This window comes from Babylonia areolata, chromosome 6 (assembly GCF_041734735.1).
Source record: "Babylonia areolata isolate BAREFJ2019XMU chromosome 6, ASM4173473v1, whole genome shotgun sequence".
In the NCBI taxonomy this organism is placed as follows: domain Eukaryota; kingdom Metazoa; phylum Mollusca; class Gastropoda; order Neogastropoda; family Buccinidae; genus Babylonia; species Babylonia areolata.
This window is the reverse complement of record NC_134881.1, coordinates 28,783,680-28,806,072: the sequence shown is the minus strand read 5'-3', so window position 1 is coordinate 28,806,072 and position 22,393 is coordinate 28,783,680. Positions and strand designations below refer to the sequence as shown.

The 22,393-nt window shown below is 39.8% G+C and overlaps 2 protein-coding genes across 2 annotated transcripts; one reads left to right on the top strand and one right to left on the bottom strand.

The window, feature by feature from the left end:
- On the bottom strand, positions 1-4,938 carry LOC143283352 (protein-cysteine N-palmitoyltransferase HHAT-like). Its single transcript, XM_076589559.1, has 2 exons — positions 4,707-4,938; positions 1-3,832 (listed from the first exon to the last, which is right to left on the bottom strand). The coding sequence occupies exon 2, from the start codon at positions 2,378-2,380 to the stop codon at positions 824-826; it is 1,557 nt and encodes a 518-aa protein (XP_076445674.1). The 5' UTR covers positions 2,381-3,832; positions 4,707-4,938; the 3' UTR covers positions 1-823.
- Positions 4,939-5,050: 112 nt separating this feature from the next.
- Positions 5,051-21,481, top strand: LOC143283351 (uncharacterized). Its single transcript, XM_076589558.1, has 6 exons — positions 5,051-5,185; positions 7,077-7,301; positions 10,921-11,071; positions 12,196-12,325; positions 13,586-13,722; positions 21,238-21,481. The coding sequence occupies exons 2-6, from the start codon at positions 7,109-7,111 to the stop codon at positions 21,395-21,397; spliced, it is 771 nt and encodes a 256-aa protein (XP_076445673.1). The 5' UTR covers positions 5,051-5,185; positions 7,077-7,108; the 3' UTR covers positions 21,398-21,481.
- Positions 21,482-22,393: the final 912 nt, after the last annotated feature.

Below are 22,393 nucleotides of genomic sequence, written 5' to 3'. Positions count from 1 at the left end.
TGCTCCTTTGTTAACAGCATGTATAAAATTGCTCCTTTGTTAACAGCATGTATAAAATTGCTCCTTTGTTAACAGCATGTATTTCTTATATTTCTTGAAGAGATTTCTATTAAGTCCAAGCTCATTGATCATTGTTGTAAACACTCTCCTGCTGTCTGGGTTTCAAAATATTGTTCACCCCAAACTCGAAGCTAACTCTTTGTTAACTTTTTTTTCTTCCACAGCAACAAAACTGCTAGGAAAATTATCTTGTTTTCAACACAGAGTACTTGCTTTAATTGTACTGGTGCCATGGTTTCAAGCAAAACTGTCCAAGGAATTATCTGTTTATGGATCAATGTATCTTTTTCTCTTTTTTTTTTTTCTTTTTTTTTTTAATGCAAAATTCACATTTGTTTGGGGACTATGGAATCCATTTTAATATAAATGTATTTTCTAAATCTTCGATCAGCATAGACAAACAGTATCAGTGATACACTGGCCATTTTTCTGGCAGATTGTCATTTGATGAACATGTCCAAGGACTGGTACCAAAAGTGACTGATAGAAATGTTTCTGCAATCATTAATTCATCATGAATGCATGAGATTATTTAAAACAAAATAAATCATTCAACATATTTTTCTTGCAGCTTATCATTCTCACAGAATAATTAGCTTGCAAGGGCAAAATATTCTTGGCAAGTGACAATTCACAGGGAAGTCACAGCAAGGTCAGGGAATCCGGACAGTATTTCATGTTAAAAACAAAAAAATTATCATACATACATGTCTAAAACAAAAACTATCATGTTTTCAACTAACCAGTCTTTTGGTGTTCTCAGTCACACTCTCACCTTTGTCAGTCCAAGGCGTTCAACTTCCATGGCATTTTGAACAGCACAGTACACGAGTGTCAGAAACACGGCAAACGAGTCCCATGGAATGTCTATCAGCAGTTTCCGCAGAAACACCAACCCAGAGCCTGTTCCACCAAAGAAATAGAAAATAGCAAACACAGACATTAGAAACATGGGCACAGACATAACTGCACGTACACGCCGGACTGCAGCTGGTGAGAGATTACTATAGATCGCATTTCTGACAATGTCTGTCTTCTCCAGCCAAGCACCTAGTTGTTCTAAACTGGTCTCCACAAAATTGAGTACGCACCAGAGAAAGAGGAAAAATTCAGCTCCATGCCAGTAATACACAAAAGCAAAGCACATGACAGACCCAGTCACCCGGTAAACCAGCCCTGCATGAGAACCGCCAAGAGGAATGAAAATGTATCGCGTCATGAAATCGTACAGTCCCCTGTCAAACGCTCTCCACATGTCGCTGTAGCAGTAGATGTAACTGATGCAGGCAGGTACAGCTGGGGGCTCGAACCCATCCAAGCGGGCAAGCTGGGCCGGCAAACCGAACAGGACCAGGTACTTGACCATGAACAGCTGACCCAAGCTGTAGCCAATGGCCGCTATTGTCATGCGGGACTGTTGTGCCAGAACTGTGCTGTTGCCGTTGATGGCATGAGGATAGATGAAGTGCAGAATGACAATGTTCATCACCGCCCAGAACAAAATGCGCACAAGTTTCCACACAATGTCCTGCAACCTTCTGTTGCTCCACTGCTGCGGTTCTCTGAACTGTCTGTGGAACTTGTTGTAAATCATCAGGGGGCCAGTGAAAAACAGGGGGAAGTAGAAGACATAAAAAAGCATGTCCAGCCAGCTAGGCACCTGAGGCAGTGGGTGTGGAACAGGCGGGTGTGCCCCAGCTTTGGCCTGCTGTGCCCAGACACATTCCAACGCAAAGGCTGTAGACCTTTGGAACAGACCACCCCAAGCAAATATACACACATAGAACCAGGCTTCCAAATCGGTGTCAGGGTAATAACTGCGTGTCCATTGCAACATGGCGTTCTCTGAAAAGTTGAGAAATGTGAGGAATACAAGAGAGACCCCCCACACTGCTGCCGCACTTCCCAGCCTGGCCACCATGCAGGAAACCACTGGCAGCACACAAAATACCACTACAGTCCAGAAACCAAGCAGGTAACATGTTGCCAGGAAACCATACAGGGAATACAGAAAAGCTTTTATCTCGGGAGAGCCAATGTACTTGGTACACACACAAGACACCAGGACATGACCACACATCCATGGGAGCAGATCCCAAAAATATGAGGACCAGAATGTCCATTCATCATCAGCACTATCCATGGGTCTCCCGATCATGGCCCATCCACTTTCGATTTGAATGGGTTCATTCTTTTGTCTGGAATCCTCTGAGGCATGATAAAGGGAGTAAAACATGTATATTATGGTCACACTCTCTGTGATCCAGCATAAACATTGCTCCCACATGGGGAGGGGTGGTGGTACATTACGATTTGTCATACTGGTCTTTGTAACAATTTTTTTTTTTTTTTTTTTAATATAAAATTTAAAACTGAGAATGTCTCAGCAAGAAAAACAACACATATTTTGATAACCTAATTCAACTTTTTTTTTCCCATTATTTTAGTTGCAATACATTTTAATATAAAACTGAGCCAAAACAAAATATACTACTCCTGTATGTTATTTTTCCACTTTCTTCTTTGTTTATTTCACTCTTTTAAAATTACATAAATATACACAGAATAAAGAGAAATTAGTGAGGTTTTAGAAATGGTATAACAGGCTAAAATAAACCTTATTTTAATCTGCACACTTCAATGGGAGGATTTGACTGGCCAGCGTTTGTTTGCAGTGTTTTATTTCATCAAAATCATTCACAAGGATGATACATGCACTCTGTAATCTACAGCTTGTGATGCAGTGTGAGCCAAAAAGGGCTGTTCACACTAAGAGTGTAAATAGTGGGGGTGGGCCGAGTGCCCACTGACACTGCCTCTGAGCATAGGCTGCAAATTTAGCTCATGCCAAAGCTCTTCTGGAGGTTTGCCTGCAGATGTTCTTCAGAAAGTAGGTTCCTTTCAGTGACAGTCTTTAAGAAATATGTAACAAGTTTTTCCATTAGCTGTTCTCCACTGAAAGGCTCCAAGCACATATCATACTGTGCAGTAAAAAAAAAAATGAAAAAAAAATTATCAAGGTGAGAGGGCTGGCTGTGGGTTCCTGTACTGCCCAAGCAACTTCAGCAACAGTGCAGTCAGTCAAAATGTGCATCAGAGCAGTAACCTCATGGAATAATGTGGAAAAAATGCACGCACTTGCCCACAGCTTTTTATATGGATGTCACCTTCAGCATTTGCCATTCATGCCAGAAACGTTGGCTTAAAATCTGGTGGAGACTGGCTGAAAGTGAAACTGATAGATTCTGAAAGAAAACTGCCTCAGAAGGATTCTTTTGATTCGCTGGCCAGACAGAATCATTAATAAAAACCTACGGGAACAAACAAGAAAGCAGACTGCAGATGAAAAGATCCTCCAGAGATGCCGGAGACAGATTGGTCACATGCTCCAAATGCCTGCATCCTGCATCACAGGGCAAGACCTTGCCTAGAACCCGCAATAGAAAGAAAATGAGGTCATCCAAGAAATACATTTACATGGCACCCTGAACTGGAGTCAGACATGAAGAGGACAGGCTGCACCTGGGAACAGCTTGAGCTACTGGCACAGGACCGGGATGGCTGGAGAGCACTTGTTGGTGGCCTACGTCCCAGGTGTGGCAACAGGTGTAGGTGAGGTGAAGTGAAGGGAAATTTTCCTGAAAACTGACCGTTTGCAATGGATGACAACGCAGTGGACAGTTCTGGATTCCAGGACTGAATCTGTACTGGTACTTCTGTCCTCCAGAAGAATGGCCAGTGGGTTTCAGCTGAGGGGGTTGGAGATCAACACCTGAATTCAAGAAACAAAAGAAAAGTAAAAAAGAATGGCTATGATTATGGTCTGCATAATGTTTGTGCATCTTGTCTTAAAATGTACATCTGAAACCTAAGTTTCTATCACTGTGATCGAATATTCAAGAATGTGATAACTGACTTCAATCAGACATATTTTTGTGTGACCTGCATAAATAATTATGTCCAAATGTAATAAATCTGTACATAAGTACTGCAGTTTTAATTTTCCTTTTCAAAATCTGGCCAAACACACACACACACAAACACCACACACACACACAGAGTTTCCAAATGTTAACATGACAATCCAGTTTTCATTTAGAAATTTAGTGACACAGTTGATGGTTATGGTTTGTAATCTTTACATGAACCACATTTTATACAGAAATGTTACTTTGACAAGCATACAAAAGTGGGATACTTAAATGCTGCAAAGTGGATTAAGACGCTTATTTTGTACGTTATTTTACTCAGTTTTGATGCGGATTCAGTCACCAAAGTAACGTGCCACTATCTTGCTTTTTTTTTCCCGTTTTTGGTCCCATAAACCATGAAAATGTAACCAATAGGTGCAATAATTTAGGACGCTAAAATAGAAATTTACCAAATGCAACAAATGAATAAATTAATGTGTATTGTATGTGACACAAGAAAGATTGTAAAGAGGGTAAAACCAAGCGGGTTATTTCGATGCTGCCGGGCCTACCAGCGGGGCAGCGCGATAGAAAGCAGACGACATAGTTTCGATTTGAAAGTTCCCTTGATACGGCCGATTAGCGTTGGCGATTGCCGAACATTGATAAAATCTGAAGACAACAGAATGGCTTGGTTCATAACTGAGAATCTAGGAAAGAAAAATAGAACATTACCTCATAACTGTTGAGAAAATTATCGTTCTAGCCCGTTCTTGTCAAGCTTTTGTCTCATTCGCTGTTTGGGTGTGAACATTTTTACAAAAGCGTCGTCGGGACTTGCACGCCTGGGAACCCCTGGCTTTGAATGCTTTAGTTTCGTAAACTATTTAAACCACTCTCTAACTGCCGCTCAATTAGTCAAATCAGACTACCAGAACGACTTTCGGATAATTCTTATAATCACATAGCATCAGTAGACACTTGAAATGTGAGAAAGCGTAAAAATAAAAAAAAAAAACGTTCCTTAATGTACAGGATAAAAATAGACTCTGTGGGACTCGGAGGAAACACCCCCACTTCCACAACATCCCACGCATCTCCTTCCGGTCTGCCCAAAATTGGCACTCCAGTGGTCGGAATGCAGTAGGCTAAAAACTGTTCGGCGCATTGATCAAGTCATTCATTTTGTATTCAGTTGGCTGCTTTTTTCTTGGGTGAGTTGCACTTGTCAGAATATTTATGATATTTCAACACAGATTTGTGTATACAGTGCTTGTTTCGCAGGTGTTCTTCGACACTGGAATCTCTGACAGTCTTGAGACGGGAGTCAGAATTTGGTCATTATTTTATTAATCTGGTCATACTCATAGATAAAAGTTTACCGTAAAAAATGTACAAATCACTGTATGGCAAAGCAGCCATCGTTTCGGTCCTCGGCTATAATATGACCGGCACAGCCCTTGCCTTCAACAACCCCTTCTTTATCAGGGGCGTGGGGTGAGGCGATTGTCTTCAGGAATGAACGTGGTTGTGGAGTTAACTCTAGAACTGCTCAAGGGAAAGAACAGAGGCAACTTCCTCATGGAATCTGTTCCTCGCTAGATTTGTATGGGACAGGAAATTCTTTAGTACAACGGGAGGGCATGTAAATCAGAATGGGACTGACACCCGTTTCTTTCCAGCAGATGCGGGGCGCAGTTTATGTGTTGATCAACTTGATGGTGATCTTTCCGATTTCAGCTGCACAACCAACATCCGATCAGCGCTGATGAATCTTGTTGTGGTTGGTGAATGCTGGGTGATTTATGTTTCCATAACTCACTGAACAGTGATTAACAATCATATTAAACTTTTGTGCAGTAAGTAGTTAGTTGTTTATTTGATCTGCTGCATGCATTATGCAAATAATGAAGGGAGTTAATGCTCTAGCAGTTTGGCGTATATCTGTTGGCCATGGGGATCTGAAAAATGCTACTTTTTGAATTTTTATTATTTTTATTATTTTTTTTTTTATACTTCAAATTGTAATTGAATGACGGTGAAGCTCATGTGAACAAAAACGATATGAATATTCCATGGCTTGACAGTTGACTATCTTATGAGATTGAGAATCATGTTGAGGTGTTTGGCAAAGGGAGACCAGTTTTACCTGTAAAACTGGAATGGATTTTAGTGCATCAGCTTGAGAGAGAAGGGAGAGAGGGACTTGGTGATGGCCATTGAATTGAAAGTTGCAGTGCTTGCTTGTAGCTTTTGGCATTGCAGCTTTCACTCCTTCGGTCCTTGCTTGCAAGTACTCTGTATGTTTGTAAGCTGTTTGAATAATTACTGTTAGTTCTTACAACTGGATTGTTTTGATGGAGATGGATGTTGCTTGGTCATCTTGTGAACTGGAATGGAGTGCTTCAGACATAGATTGGGAAGAAGATACCTTAGTTTTGTGTATCCATACAATGCCTTTCAGTCTCAGGATCTTATCATATTTTGACATTATTGGTGGGTAGAATTATTATTTCCGCTAACAGTGTGTGTGATTCTTATTTTTCTGTGTGTTTTTTTTTTCTTTTCAATTTTTGTTTGTTTGTTAATGTAATATGTATTTATCACTCTGTGTGTGTGTGTGTGTGTGTGTTGTTGTTGTTGTTGTTGTTGTTGTTGTTTCAAGATTGGTGTGTGTGTGTTCTCTATACATTACTCCTAAAATCTGAAATTTATCATTGATAGACCTACACTGTTGTTGAGGTACATGTAGTTCCATGGTTGTGGTAGTAGTGGTTAATGTAAATGTTGGGTGTTACTATTCAATATATTACATTATTAGTTGTTGTTTTTTTGTTGTGTGTGTGTGTGTGTGACTTTAAAATTAAATATAGTTTTGTGTGCATGAGTGCATGCTGAAACAGGGCCTCTAACCCTGCATATGTGTGAGAGTGCATCACAGCGTGTATATATGTTTGTTTCTATGTGTTTGTGTCTGTATAATACTTTAAAAATGTCTGTTGGCTGTAATTGCACTTTGAGGCTTGCACAATTTTGTACAAATGAGTGATCATCCAAAAAAGAAAAAAAACACTGCCCATCATAGTAATTTCATATATGTTTCAGGCGTTCCATCACACACACGCAGTAGCTCCACCATGAAGCGTCTCTGCCTGTTGACCTTGGTCACCGTGGCCTTCGAGTTGGTTCAGAGCCAGAAGCTGGAGGTGATTCCTGAGAGCTGGCTGCCTGACAATTTCCCCAACCCCCTTAAGAAGCACAGTATTTGTGGGCTGGGAAAAACCCCCGGCTATGTCTGTGACCCCAACCGTATTCTGACCCAGCATCAGTGTAAGTGGTGGCTGCTGGTGGTTTTCTGTTTTTCTTCAGGTTTTTTTGTTTTTGTTTGTTTGTTTGTTTATTTGTTTGATTGATCTTTTGTTTGTTTGTTTGTTAGATTTTTTTTTTCTTTTTGCCTCTTTGGTATCTTTTTTTTTTTTTATATTACAACTTGCCTGCATCAGCCAAACTGACTCATCAACAAAAGGGTGTGTGTCTGTGTGGCATGGCAACATCATTTGGCTGACACTGACAGACGACAGACTCGCATGTCACCAGTTGCTTCTGTTGAAGTGGCTCATTATGGGACTGTTGACCCACTTACACAAAGCCTTTGCGGTCAGACAGTAGAAGGAGAGAGAGTAGTTAAAAAAAGAAAAACTTATGTGATGGATAGTGTTTTTCTGGAAATATATTGTACGTCTTTCCACTTCAACTTGATTCAAGTGCAACAGCTTATTTAGAAGACATTGTTTTTAATCACTCAGGCAGAGAATATGTTCTGTCTGTCTAAGTGAACATTCTGAAGTGTATAGGTGGAAGCACTTCCGTGCAAGTGGTATTACTCACACTGTGGTCAGGTGACAGGAAGTGTGCATATAGAGGTGTCATATTTTGGGGGGGCATCACAAAGTTAAATGTCAAAGGGTGAAAGCAGCTTTTAGGCACTAACAGGATATGTAATAATAAAGTCAAGTGACAGATGATAAATTTGTCACAAATGGGTGTATTCTTCTGAAGGGTGTATTCTGCGGTGTGTAGAGTGTGTGTTTGTGTATGTATGTGTGTGTGTGTGTGTAGTGCGTGTATGTGTGTGTGTGTATTACTAACATACTTTGAAGGAATCTTGAGTCTTATCTACCAGCAACTCTGTCTTATGATTAACAAGTGATCTTAAGGCCTGATCAGCATGTTGGATTTATGCGAAGATCAGGCGTCTGCTCATTTTTCCTTTTTTCTTTTCTTTTTTTTAACAGTGTACTGTGTAGCATTGCATACATATGATATAGATGATACAGTGATCTGATTTTGATGACAAAACATGAATCAAAAATGTGATAATTGATGTTTGTTTTTAATATTATTTTATTTTTTATGAGGCCAGAACATAATTCTCCGTAAGGATTTTTAAAAGTTGGGTTGATTTAACCCTTTCATCGCCAGAGGTGCAGAGCTAGCTCACTGTACAAACCAGCTGAGTAGCAGTACACTTCTGTCTAAACCAGATGTGCAGGAGAGGGAAAACTGTGTCACCACCAACCCACTTTCAACTGCCACAACTTCACTCCTATTCATTCAGTCTTCTTCATTCATAGTTCATTTTAAAGGGCAAATTATGATAGCATTTTTATTTGTATGAACACATTGAATGAAGTTTGAAATCAGTTGATGAAAATGAAAAAGTATGTACTTTTGAGTAGTTTTCACATATTCTTAGTTGTTGTAAACATAAAATACACCATTTCAAGTGAAAAATGAACACACAGACCAGGAAATGCAACTGGAAACACAAATATAACACAGTGTAATAAAATGTGCACTCACCTATTTGCAGATATGAGAAGAACACAAACACACACACACACACACACACACACACACACACACACACACACACACACCCACAGAGTATCACCAGCAATTCCATTAGGGAAAACACCACCACCACACACACTGTATGTTGCAAAACTGGAAGGTTTCATGGCTCCTTTCACAAATGTCTTTGTACATTATCAAATGTCTTTCATTGTGTCATATGTCAATCATTCTCAACTGGTGTGGCAAATTCTTCTCCACTGTCACTGTCAGCAAATGGCACTCAAGCGGGCAAATTATCGTCTAAAATCATTTGCAATGCCACCGTGGTGTTGTAAACACCCTTTCGTTTATTTCCTGAAGAGCTGGCCATGCTTCAACTGGAGAAATCTACTAAATAAATTAGGAAATATTCAACAACGTGCATCAAGTTGCGTCTCAGACATAGAACTGACATTCCGGAAACACGCGGTGTACATTTCGAACCTGCGTGGTTTCATGGAAAAAAAGAATGAGCGAGGTTGGTAACTCCGGTCAGCGCCTGAGGCCTTGAGCTTACAAGTTGCCAATGAGCGTCTGAAGCATTCAACTGGAAGTCGCCGATCGGCGTCTGAACCGTCGAAAGGGTTAACTTGAAAATAAGGTACAAGGTACTGATTCCATGACACTTTGACAGAACAGTTTACATGAACCAAACACGGTTATTTTTATATGTGTATACACAAAGACTTTTTCCTTGCACGTACCTGCCTGCGGACCTAATTTACCTGCCTGCATATGAACCAAACACAGCTGCTTTATATAGATCTGTGTGCACACAGTTTCCTTGCGCATACCTGTCTCAGCGTCTGTGAACTTCTTTACCTGCCTTCTTACCCATTTACCTGTCCGGATACCTATTTCCTCTTTGCCTGTCTGCCTGTCTGTTTTTCCTGTCTGCCTAGCCATTTTCCCGCCTGACTATCTTATCTTGTACCTGTCTGCCTGCCGATTTGCCTGTCTCAGTGGCTGCCAACCTATTTGCCTTTCTGCCTGCCTGTGTCAGTATTCGCCTGTCTGCCTATCTATTCACCTGTCTGCCTACGTATTTGCCTGTCTGCCAATCTATTTGCCTTTCTGCTTGCCTGTGTCAGTATTCACCTGTCTGCCTACCTATTCACCTCCTACCTATTCACCTGTGTGCCTACCTATTTGCCTGTCTGCCAACCTATTCGCCTGTCTGCCTATCTATTCACCTGTCTGCCTACCTATTCACCTGTCTGCCAACCTATTTGCCTTTCTGCTTGCCTATTTCAGTATTTGCTCGTCTGCCTACCTATTCACCTGTGTGCCTACCTATTCACCTCCTACCTATTCACCTGTGTGCCTACCTATTCACCTCTGTACCTATTCTGTCTACCTATTTGTCTGTCTGGTTGCCTTTTTTTTCTTTTTCTTTTTTTTTTTCTTCTCCAGAGCTTGCCTGCTTAATGAAGCATCTGCTGGTTAGTTAAAGGTTAAACTTAAAGATGCCATAGCCATAGTCATTTGTGGCCGTACGTTATAATGGTGTAAGGCAGTGAATTCACATTAAGTGTGTTTAGGGCTCCACAAGGGAAAGCAGGGCCTTGTAGAAAGTTCTCTCCTGCCACTTTTAACCTCCCCCCCCCAAACTCAGGTACCCATTGACACCTTGGTGGAGTGAGGCAGATGGTAAGTTCAGTGCCTTTCCCAAGGGACACAGCACCATGTTGAAACAGGGCCTCAAACCCTGCGATAACTGTTGGTCACTCCAAAAGAAGTAAACGTTACTTTCTGGTTAATTTGATTTCTTACCGACCTTAGTAGTAGTACTCAGCGTTGTTCCTATCATTATGACCAGCTTTCTAGCCTTTCAGTTTCAGTTTTAAGGTGTCGAAGCCTGCGGATTGCTCCTTACTCATGCGACACTATGTCTTCTGTATATTTTAAAAAAGACACACAAAAAAAAGGAAAAAAAAAAAGGAACAGGTGTCTGACCTTAACATAAAACCCAGCATGCTGGTGAGGCCTTGACTGGTTTTAATCAATTTAATGTGACACTGTTGATCACTTTCTGCTTGTGTCTGGTTTTCAGTGACAACCCTGAACTGGTTCTTGCAAGGCATCGCTGACACTGTGAACACAGACCAGTGTCCGTGCAGCCGGTACTTTTGTGAAAATCACGTAGGTCAGCGCTTCTACAAGGTGGCTGTGGCCCTCATTCCCCGTTTGAGTATACCGCGGAAGTGAGTGTTTGATGTGGAAGGGGGTGGGGAGGTGGTGGGGGGATGGACTGAGGTTGTGGAGGGGTAGCGGGGAGAGCCTTTGGATTTTTATTTTTTTGAAAATGGGTCAGTCAGGTGGTTCTTCTTGTGTGTATGGTGTTTGTGGGTGTGGTGTTTTTGTGTATGTGTATGCAGCGTTTGTGTGTTTGTGGTGTTTTTGTGTATGTGTATGCAGCGTTTGTGTGTTTGTGGTGTGTGTGTGTACTTGTGTGTGTGTGTGTGTGTGTGTGTGTGTGAAGGTATATGAGTGTATGTGTTTAGCTAATGAAATGTATATGTTGAGGACAACAGCTAAAACAAATATTCAAAGTATGTATCCCCCATCTGACACAGTCCCATGCCGATCTGTGAGAAATTTAGAATCCAAGGACAGACAGGAATTAACTGCACTGACAGGCAGACAGATCTATTCACCTGTCTGAAAGAAAAACATGCATGCACGCTAACACACACACACACATGCATGCACACTTTCTAAGTCAAACACTCAACTGTTGGCCACCGTTCTTTCTCTGTCTCTGGACCTTGCAGTTGGAATGAATGTCCTCTTTCACTTCATAGAGTCTCCACACTCAGCTCTTTAAAGTCTGGCCTTAAAACCCACCTCTTCCCAAAATAGCCTCCCTTCTCTGCCCCTTCCTTGTCTTCAGTTTCTCCAGTTTTAGAGTTATGCATGTGTGTGAATGACTGGTGCGAAAGCGCTTTGATTTGTCTCTGCACAAGATTCAGCTCTGTATAAATACCATTATTATTATTATGAACCACCCATATTGTGTACAACATTGTAGTTTTTTTTTTGGGGGGGGGGGGGGGGGGGGGACGTGTTAGGAGGGGGTGGGGGGGGGGGCGTGTCTTAGTTGCTGTCGGGGAGACTCAGTGGAACTGTTGAATTTATACTTGAAAGAGATCAAGTTTAACAGATTTTGCACCTCACACACAATCACACACACACAGAGTATGCATGTATGCGGCACGCATGCATTTATACTTTTTCCCGAGATCTGTGTGCCAGTTTCTTTTCCATTGCAGTTTTATTTATTGATTTATTCACGTTTGTTTCTGTTGTTTAAAATTATTTTTTGCAGTACGGATGGCAGGCAAGTGTCCGTGTTGGACCAAGCCAACATCTTTGCCTACCGCCTGGAGCATGATGTGTGGAACATGAGCAGCTGCGAAGAAGACATCGTCATCTTGTACTCTCGGGACGATCGTGCGGTATGTGGAGGGACATTTTTGGTGGTCTGAACTCTAGTCGTTTGAATGAGACAGTTTTCCAGGGTCCTTTGTGTAGCATATAAAGGAACCCACAGCATTGAAAGGGTTGTCCCTGGCAAAAATTCTTTAGAAAAAATCCACTCTGATGTGAAAACAAGTACACTTGCAGGCAGAAAAAAAAAGAAGTTAAAATGGTGATGCTGCACTGTAGCAACAACCTGTCCCCAGGGAGACAGCCAAAATTTCACACAGAGAAATCCAATGTGACAAGTGTAATTCAGTAGAACTAAACACAATACAATACAGTACAATACATTATAATGCAATGCAATACAATACAATATGATACAAGGCAATGCAATACAACACAATACAATGCAATGCAATGCAATACAATAAATACCCCCGAAAACAGAGTATGACTGGGGGTAAAAACGGTCATTCACACAAAATCCCACTCATGTATACAAGTGAATGTGGGATTTGCTGCCCAGAAACGAAGTGGAACAGTACAATACCATACCATACACTACAATACAATACAATATGATCTAAATCTTTGCAGTGACTTGCCTTGTTTGCTGCACCCATTATTTGTTTTTCTTAACATTGGTTTGCGTTCATTTTATTTCTTTTTCTTTTTTCTTTTTAGTTTGATTTCAGTTTCATGGTCTTTGGTTTGTAATATTTTGACTCGTTATTTATTTTCAGTATTTTGATTGTCATGTGTTATGTGGCTGTTTCAATGAGAACTGAAAAAGTGCAGTTTTTAAAACAAAATTTGATTTGGGTAAAATGTAAATGTACTGCATAGCATTGCCAATTGTATTGTCTCCATGTTCAACAAAGGCCTGATGCTTAATCATTTGACGTTGTTGTTTATTTTGTTAGCTAGTGAAAGCTTATTACTGAATTGTCTACCTTGACTGTCAGTATCTCTTTGTCAGTTGCAAGGGTTGATCACATTGTTTAATTGTGATGAATGCTGATGAGTAGTTTTAATTTGTTGGTATGTAGTAATGTGCAGATATAGAATATTTGAAAATCTGCCATTTACCTGACTTAAAACTGATCACAGAGTGTTCGGAAATCTGTCATTTAAATGACTTTAACTGATCATAGAGTATTTGAAAATCTGCCATTTAGATAAAATCAAGTCAGGTCTGGTTGCTTATAGCCCAACTGACCATGCCATTTAAATGACCTACAGTTTGATAATGATAGATGCTGATCAAGGCATGATGATGGTCTGCTCCTCAGCTTGTCACGATGACAGGCCAAACAGCAGGACGCAAACTGGACGCCCTGACCCGCAAAGTTATCCATGGGATGGTGGGTCAGGCCTTTGCTGAGGGGCGAATCAACGAGGGCCTGGAACGTATGGTGTATGAAATTGAGTGAGTATCATGATGAATACCCAAGACAGCTTAGTCTTCTGTGAAGGACTGTGACTCTCAAACTAGGAGGCAAGATTGAACTGGCACTTAGTGCTGCAGCCTTGGGGGCTAGTTGACCTTTGGGAACCATCCTAACACCGACTGTCCTAAAGCCCTCTTGGCCAAGAGAGTGGGGTTGTAACTCAGGCAAGACACTCTCCACTATATAATCAAATTCCAGCCCAGGTAGTTGGGACAACAGTTGCTTACTCTCTGATGGTCATAATCGGACATGACTGACTATCATACATACCCAAGCTGCTAATTTTTTTTTTTTTTTTTTTTTTTTTTTACTGTAATGAAGAGCCAATCTGCTGTGGCCATTACTGCCTAGCTAAGGTGGAAACGTTCACATTCTAGTGCACATAAGATAAAGTACTTTGCTGTATTTAAAGTTGTAATTAATATATGTTGAATTTAGAGAGCACAGAACCTTTTTTTCATATTCATGATTTTAACGTTTGCCAGTGTGTTTTTTTTGTGTTTTTTTTTTCTTTTTGCATTAAATCTTAAAGAGTGTATATTTGTTGTCATCTTATGATCTGTGTATTTGTTGTCAGCTCAGACATTGTCTTGTGTTTGATATACTTGTGTGTACTATTATTGCTTACAGATTAAAGTATCAGTTCAAGACCTTCAAACTGTTCCCCAGAATTCTGTTTCATATGGTTTGTGACAAAACAAAATACCAAGACAAACAGAAAGTTCGGCACCACTTTGTAATTTGTTAATTTTATTATTTGTTTAAAACGTAATCAGTCTGAATCTTTTCTTTTATTTAATCATTTTAGGAATGGGAAAATTGTTTGGGATTTCGTGTGTATGTATGTGCGTGTGTGTGCACGCACAGGCACTTGTAAGGAGAGAAAACCATTCTGTGGAGTGAGAATGAAGCCCACATTTAGACCCCAGGAATGGACTGACTTGTAGAAATGTGTTCCTGAGTAGAGTCAGCTATGGCTCTTTATTCAAACATATGTTCCTCCTGATGTTTTTTTCCCATGGATACAGAGTCTGAAAAACATTGAGAAAGAAGTGTTTAAAATGTGGTGTATCATTTGCAATTGAATCGGTATAATAGTATTCTTGTATACTTTGTGCATGTGAGATAGGGAACAAAACACCTAGAACTCACTGAGCTGCTTTAGCATGGTTATTTGAATGATTTATTCAGATAGAAAGTATATATTAATGTCCTGAATTACAAGAATATTGGCCATTTTTGTGGAGGTTAAAATTAAAAACGTTTAAGCAGTATTGTCATGAAAGGGAAAAAGTGCAGTGATGCTAAATGCTGCCTTTTGATAACATAAAATATAAAAACAGACTAAAAAGAAAAAAAATCTTATGAAATTCACCTGACACACTTCAGTCATGGATTGTCACAATATTAATGTATTCTGAGAGTTATATTTGTTGGTGACTGACAAGAACTATAACTTTTGGACTATAGTATAACAACACATAACGCAGTACTTTTTTTTCTTAGTTTCGTAGGGGTCACCTAAAATCTGGAGCACCTCAACTCTTTTGTCGCAACAGGTGACTTAACAGTTCACTGCCATAGGCAAATTTAGTTGACATTGAGGGAACATGTTAAGCAGACCATAGGAAATTAATTTATCTTCTCTCCTTGCTAAAGTTTGAAATGAACAAGTCCACTGTGTTGTTTGGACACGAACCGTAATGTGTTACTCTTGGTGGTGGAAGAGTTAAATAATACATGCTGAGTCATTTTCACCATCTGTGTGTGCAAGTGTAACTCATACATGTCAAACATCAGTGACATTAGCCATGTCAGCACTTCCCAAAACAATGTTTATCTTGTGTGCACATCTAGTGTTCAGTTCAGTTTCCTCAAGGATTAACACAATGCTGAAATCTAAATGCTGTTGGTACATTAGGGGGAATTTTAATTGATTGATTGATTTATATGGATACTTCTGTAGCGCCTATCCTCGGTCGGAGACCAAGCTGTAAGCGCTTTACAAACACGGAGTCATTTACACAACAGGCTGCCTACCTGGGTAGAGCCGACTGATGGCTGCCATTTGGCGCTCATCATTCATTTCCTGTGTCATTCAATCAGATGTCAGGCACGCACACCTACACACTCAGACAAACATGTAACATTTAACATTTTACGTGTATGACCGTTTTGTTTATTTACCCTGCCATCTAGTTAGCCATACTCCGTTTTCGGGGGTGTCTACTGTCATATACTGTGCTATGTCAAACTGATGCAAACTAGGCCTGTTGCTCCATTTGACCAAAATTTGCAGCAACTCAGTAATAAGACGTCTTCCTATTAGTCTGCTGTCTGCTAGCCAATCAGTCACCATTTCCAGCTGGAGCTAATTATTCACAATGGCCACCATTCCTAAATACATTAATCTTGTTGCTCTGTCTTTGCCAACCTTTTATGCATTTAAAGTGATATTTTTTTGCAAGCTTGTTGTTTGATGTGGCTTTCTGGGAGATTTTCATCTCAGAATTCATATCATTTACATTGTTTGCGTCAGTTTTTGACGCCTAATTTGATGATTGAATTTTTGTATTGTTTCCAGTTAGCTCTTGCTCATTTTTCTTTCTCTTTTCTTTGCGGGCTTGGTGCAATGATTGGGAATGACTTGCCCTGATTGCTGGGCCTTGCATGCCCTTTGTGGTTGACGAACCCAAGAGGTAGGGATAGTGCTGTCTTGGAAGTCTTTCTCAGGTCCCGAGTTTGTTGGTGTGATCACAAACGATGTAAACCAGCTGATCTGAGCTGGGAATGAAGGGATTGATTGAAAAAGGAAGGAAAAATTACAGAGGAGTTGCTGCAGCTTGCTGCAGCAGGCAGACGAACCTTTCAAGACCAGCATTAAAGACGTTGGGTTTTATTCATAGATTTGAAAGAAACCAGTAGCCAGGCAGAGATCAGTGTTCTGAACAGTATGTCATATTTATGATATTATTTACAGTTTGGTAATAAGTTGTCCCATGTGAAGGATCACCTTGTGAAGCCTCATGATCTTCACATATATGTGCATGATAGAGCAGTTGTGTTCCTGCTGCCTCTGTATTATTCCCGCTTTGCTAATCACACATGGCAGTGAGATTGTCTCCCATGGGCAAACAGCTTATTGCCACTCTTCTTTTGTGAGTCACTGACAGTACAGTTGTGATCCTGTCGTTTCGACATGTACATGTGAAATTAAAAAAGAATAAGAAAAGTCACCCTTCTTGGTATGGAGTTATTTTGTGTGGTATTTTATTTGATGCTTCTAATACTACTTCTGAGAATGATGTACCATTCCATTCAGTTCCGGTTATCAGATTCGGGTTTGCCTTTTGTATTATGTAATCATTTTGCAGGATTATTCATTGACACTGAATTGAAGCCATGATGGTTTTTTGTGTAGTTCTCAAAAACAAACCTTTAGGCTCTTGTGGTATGGGCCATTTTCCAGTGTTGGTCTCACAATGCGGGAATAGAAGGCAAAAATTCAAGCTGGTTTAATACAGTTTAAACTAGTTGTTTAATATTCTAAATCCATTATGTTTTCAAGCACAACTGGAAGAAAGCAACAAAAGTTACTTATTTCCATGTTGTGCAAGGATAATGGGGGAATGCACATGTCAGTAACGTTTACGACACTGTGAATCAAAGTGCTTTATACTGGGCACAAAAATCTGACAGAAGCTGTGGAAGACTTCTAGTTCGCATCACAAACAAATGGATGATGAAATGAGTGTTGGGGGGATGGAGGACGATCTTTTCAAGTTTCACAATCTTGGTGTCAGTAACGGGACATTACTCATTAACCCTTTCAGTGCCAAACCAGTGACAACTATTTGCCAGGGGATGTTTTGGTCACGGAGAGTAATAATTAAAAAACCCCAACTAAATCTAGCAAGCAAGCTTCCAAAAGAAATTAGAAATAACCTGTACTTTTCTGAAAAGAAAATGAGCACACTATCCAATTATGACAAATTCACATGACTGTAATAACTTGCGATAGGAAAAATCCTGCAATGAAAGAAATTTCCATCCTGGAGCATCCAAGGATTTGAAAATGATACTTCAACAAGATGCTTGGGATACAAGAGCAATAATGCATTCAGGATTTGCATCTGTATGACTGTAGTTTTAAAGAGAAGATGAGATTTTTTACATGCTATTGATTCACTTCGAAGCACATACCCATGAAAGTCTATGAATGTGATATAATTCTACCAGAAAACGGGAATTCCCGATCTAAACATCAAGCAGTCAGGCCAGAAAACGGATTTAGTTCATGCAAGCCTGAGCCTTCTGGAGTTTTTTAGCTTGTGCCAAATCAGTCGACTCACAGAAAACGGGAATTCCCGATCTGAACATCAAGCAGTCAGGCCTGGAAACGGATTTAGCTCATGCAAGCCTGAGCCTTCTGGAGTGTTTGAGCTTGAGCCAGATTAGTTGACTCACAGAAAATGATCACACATAATGCCATCATGATTCTTGGATTGAAGCCAAAATTACCATTGTGCTTGGTTTCAGTCGTGAACGACAGATTTGGATTTTATTGCCTTACAGACCTCCCGCTTCCATTTCTACTCAGAGCAATAAAATAGTGTGTTTTATTTAAAAAGATGAAAATAAAAAAAAGACTGGTAAGATTGTTGTGGTGTGGCAGTCTGTAACTTAATAGAAGCAAACTTGACTGGTAAGATTGTTGTCAGCAGACTGTAACTTAATTAGTAAAATCAAAGTTGACTGGTAAGATTGTTGTGGTATTGCGACAGACCGTAGCTTAATGAGATTGTAACATAATTACTCTGTAACGCCCTTAATAACATCAGTGTTGACCAGTAACATTGTGTTATGTGGCAGACTATCTGAATTAGACTGCAACTTAATAATAACATCAAAGTTGACAAGTAAACATTGTTATGCTGTTGTGGCACGGAAGACTGTAAATTAGACTGTAACTTGATTAATTAGATCAGAGGTGACGAGTAAAGGTTGTGTTGTTGTGGTTTTACAGACTGTAACTTAATTAATTAGACTGTAACTTCATGAATTTGTAATATCAAACTTGATTTGTAAGATTGTTGTGTTGTGGTGGTGTGATGGCAGCATGGTGCTGAAATACACATCACAATAACTTGACTGATGAAATCAAACTTGACAAAGTACATCAGTAAGATTGTGTTGCTGATGTGGTGTCATGGGCAGAATATTGCTAAAATACACATCACAATAACTTGATTGATGAAATCAAAGTTGAAAAAGTACGGCAGTAAGATTGTGTTGGTGTGTTGATGTTGTGGGCAGAATATTGCTAAAATACACATCACAATAACTTGATTGATGAAATCAAAGTTGACAAAGTATGGCAGTAAGATTGTTGGTGTGTTGATGTCATGGGCAGAATATTGCTAAAATATGCATCACAATAACTTGATTGATAAATCAAAGTTGACAAAGTACGGCAGTAAAATTGTGTTGCTGATGTAGTGTTGTGGGCAGAATATTGCTAAAATACGCATCACAATAACTTGATTGATGAAATCAAAGTTGAAAAAGTATGGCAGTAAGATTGTGTTGCTGACGTAGTGTTGTGGGCAGAATATTGCTAAAATACGCATCACAATAACTTGATTGATGAAATCAAAATTGACAAAGTACGGCAATAAGATTGTGTTGGTGTGTTGATGTTGTGGGCAGAATATTGCTAAAATATGCATCACAATAACTTGATTGATAAATCAAAGTTGACAAAGTACGGCAGTAAGATTGTGTTGCTGATGTAGTGTTGTGGGCAGAATATTGCTAAAATATGCATCACAATAACTTGATTGATGAAATCAAAGTTGAAAAAGTATGGCAGTAAGATTGTGTTGCTGACGTAGTGTTGTGGGCAGAATATTGCTAAAATACGCATCACAATAACTTGATTGATGAAATCAAAATTGACAAAGTAAGGCAGTAAGATTGTGTTGGTGTGTTGATGTTGTGGGCAGAATATTGCTAAAATACACATCACAATAACTTGATTGATGAAATCAAAGTTGAAAAAGTACGGCAGTAAGATTGTGTTGGTGTGTTGATGTTGTGGGCAGAATATTGCTAAAATACACATCACAATAACTTGACTGATGAAATAAAAGTTGAAAAAGTATGGCAGTAAGATTGTGTTGGTGTGTTGATGTTGTGGGCAGAATATTGCTAAAATACACATCACAATAACTTGACTGATGAAATAAAAGTTGAAAAAGTATGGCAGTAAGATTGTGTTGGTGTGTTGATGTCATGGGTAGAATATTGCTAAAATATGCATCACAATAACTTGATTGATAAATCAAAGTTGACAAAGTACGGCAGTAAGATTGTGTTGCTGACGTAGCGTTGTGGGCAGAATATTGCTAAAATACGCATCACAATAACTTGATTGATGAAATCAAAGTTGAAAAAGTACGGCAGTAAGATTGTGTTGGTGTGTTGATGGTGTGGGCAGAATATTGCCAAAAATACACATCACAATAACTTGATTGATGAAATCAAAGTTGACAAAGTATGGCAGTAAGATTGTGTTGGTGTGTTGATGTCATGGGTAGAATATTGCTAAAATATGCATCACAATAACTTGATTGCTGAAATCAAAGTTGAAAAAGTATGGCAGTAAGATTGTGTTGCTGACGTGGTGTTGTGGGCAGAATATTGCTAAAATACGCATTACAATAACATGATTGATGAAATCAAAGTTGAAAAAGTACAGCAGTAAGATTGTGTTGGTGTGTTGATGTTGTGGGCAGAATATTGCCAAAAATACACATCACAATAACTTGATTGATGAAATCAAAGTTGACAAAGTACGGCAGTAAGATTGTGTTGGTGTGTTGATGTTGTGGGCAGAATATTGCTAAAATACGCATTACAATAACTTGATTGATGAAATCAAAGTTGACAAAGTACGGCAGTAAGATTGTGTTGGTGTGTTGATGTCATGGGTAGAATATTGCTGAAATATGCATCACAATAACATGATTGATGAAATCAAAGTTGACAAAGTACGGCAGTAAGATTGTGTTGCTGACGTAGTTTTGTGGGCAGAATATTGCTAAAATACGCATTACAATAACTTGATTGATGAAATCAAAATTGACAAAGTATGGCAGTAAGATTGTGTGTGTGTGTTGATGTTGTGGGCAGAATATTGCTAAAATACACATCACAATAACTTGACTGATGAAATCAAAGTTGACAAAGTATGGCAGTAAGATTGTGTTGGTGTGTTGATGTCATGGGTAGAATATTGCTAAAATACACATCACAATAACTTGATTGATAAAATCAAAGTTGAAAAAGTACGGCAGTAAGATTGTGTTGGTGTGTTGATGTTGTGGGCAGAATATTGCTAAAATACACATCACAATAACTTGATTGATGAAATCAAAGTTGACAAAGTAAGGCAGTAAGATTGTGTTGCTGATGTGGTGATGTGGTGGCAGGATGGTGCTGAACGGGAAGAAGAACTACCATGGGATGTTTGAGACACAGACGGGAGGTGCGGGACGTGGCTGTCACGGATCTTCCTGGCTGCTTCTCCTCCCACTGGCCCTGGGCTCGGCATGGTGGGCACAAGCTCTGACGCTCACAGGCCCTCAGTAGTCGTTGGAGGCTGTCGCCGTTGGAGACCGTCACCACTGGAGACTTGTCCTTGGTTTTTTGTCTCTGTGTGTGTGTGTGTGTGTGTGTCAGGGGGGTCATTTTTTTATGGGTGGGGAGGTGTGTTTAAGGGAGGGGAGGGGGGGAGGGAAAGGTTAGTGGTGATAGAGGTTGTGAGGAAGGGGATAACGCTCTTTTTTTTTTTTTTTTTTTTTTTTTTTTTTTTTTTTTTTTGCAGGGGGCAGTGAAGGAAGAGGGATGAGAAAAGTTTTGGGGGATGGGGAACACACTGGGTTGGTTTGTTTTTTTGTGTGTTTTTTGTTGTTGTTGTTGTTGTTTTGGCAGAGCGTGGTGTGGGAGCGTTCTGGGAAGGGGAAAAGAAGGTAAAAGTTGAAGAGGTGAGAGGAGGTTGGGGGAGGACGGGGAACAGGCCTGGGTTTCAGTTCTGCAAGGAGAGGATGGGGTTTGGGAAGGGGAAGGGAGGGGATGGATGGGGAATGAGGGGGACACAGGGGTTGAGGATGTGGAAGGGAGAATGTTGTATCTTTATATATATATATATATATATATATATATATATATATATATATATATACCTACTTGGTGCAGAGGGGGTCAGGTTGTTTTCTTGTGAAAAAAGGGAATTTGTGTTCATACTTTTTTTTTTTTTCTTTTTTCTTTTAACACTTAAATGATATTATATCAGTGAGGGAAAAAACATCAGTGGTTAGGCGTGCATTTCGCTGTGTTGGGAGATCCGGTATGTTCTGCCTCAGTGATGTTTATTGCTTTGCAATGGACGTCTGGTGCATTTCATTTTGCAGGTGTAATCTGTCCTCCCTGCATCTGTGTCACCAGAGAAAGCATTACAAAGAATTGGGAATGATATTACAACCATTATTTATGTCAAAAGTATTGATAGTGCTACCACAACCCCTGCTACAGCTGCTGCTGCTACTGCTTGTGCTACTGCTACTGCTACGACTTCGGCTCTGCTTT

Bases quoted from the DNA above. Each gene is read 5' to 3' on its own strand.
- LOC143283352 (XM_076589559.1), bottom strand. From the start codon at position 2,380: ATGACAAATCGTAATGTACCACCACCCCTCCCCATGTGGGAGCAATGT.
- LOC143283351 (XM_076589558.1), top strand. From the start codon at position 7,109: ATGAAGCGTCTCTGCCTGTTGACCTTGGTCACCGTGGCCTTCGAGTTG. The intron at 11,072-12,195 runs GTGAGTGTTTGA...TATTTTTTGCAG, and splicing joins CGTTTGAGTATACCGCGGAA to TACGGATGGCAGGCAAGTGT. The intron at 12,326-13,585 runs GTATGTGGAGGG...TCTGCTCCTCAG, and splicing joins ACTCTCGGGACGATCGTGCG to CTTGTCACGATGACAGGCCA.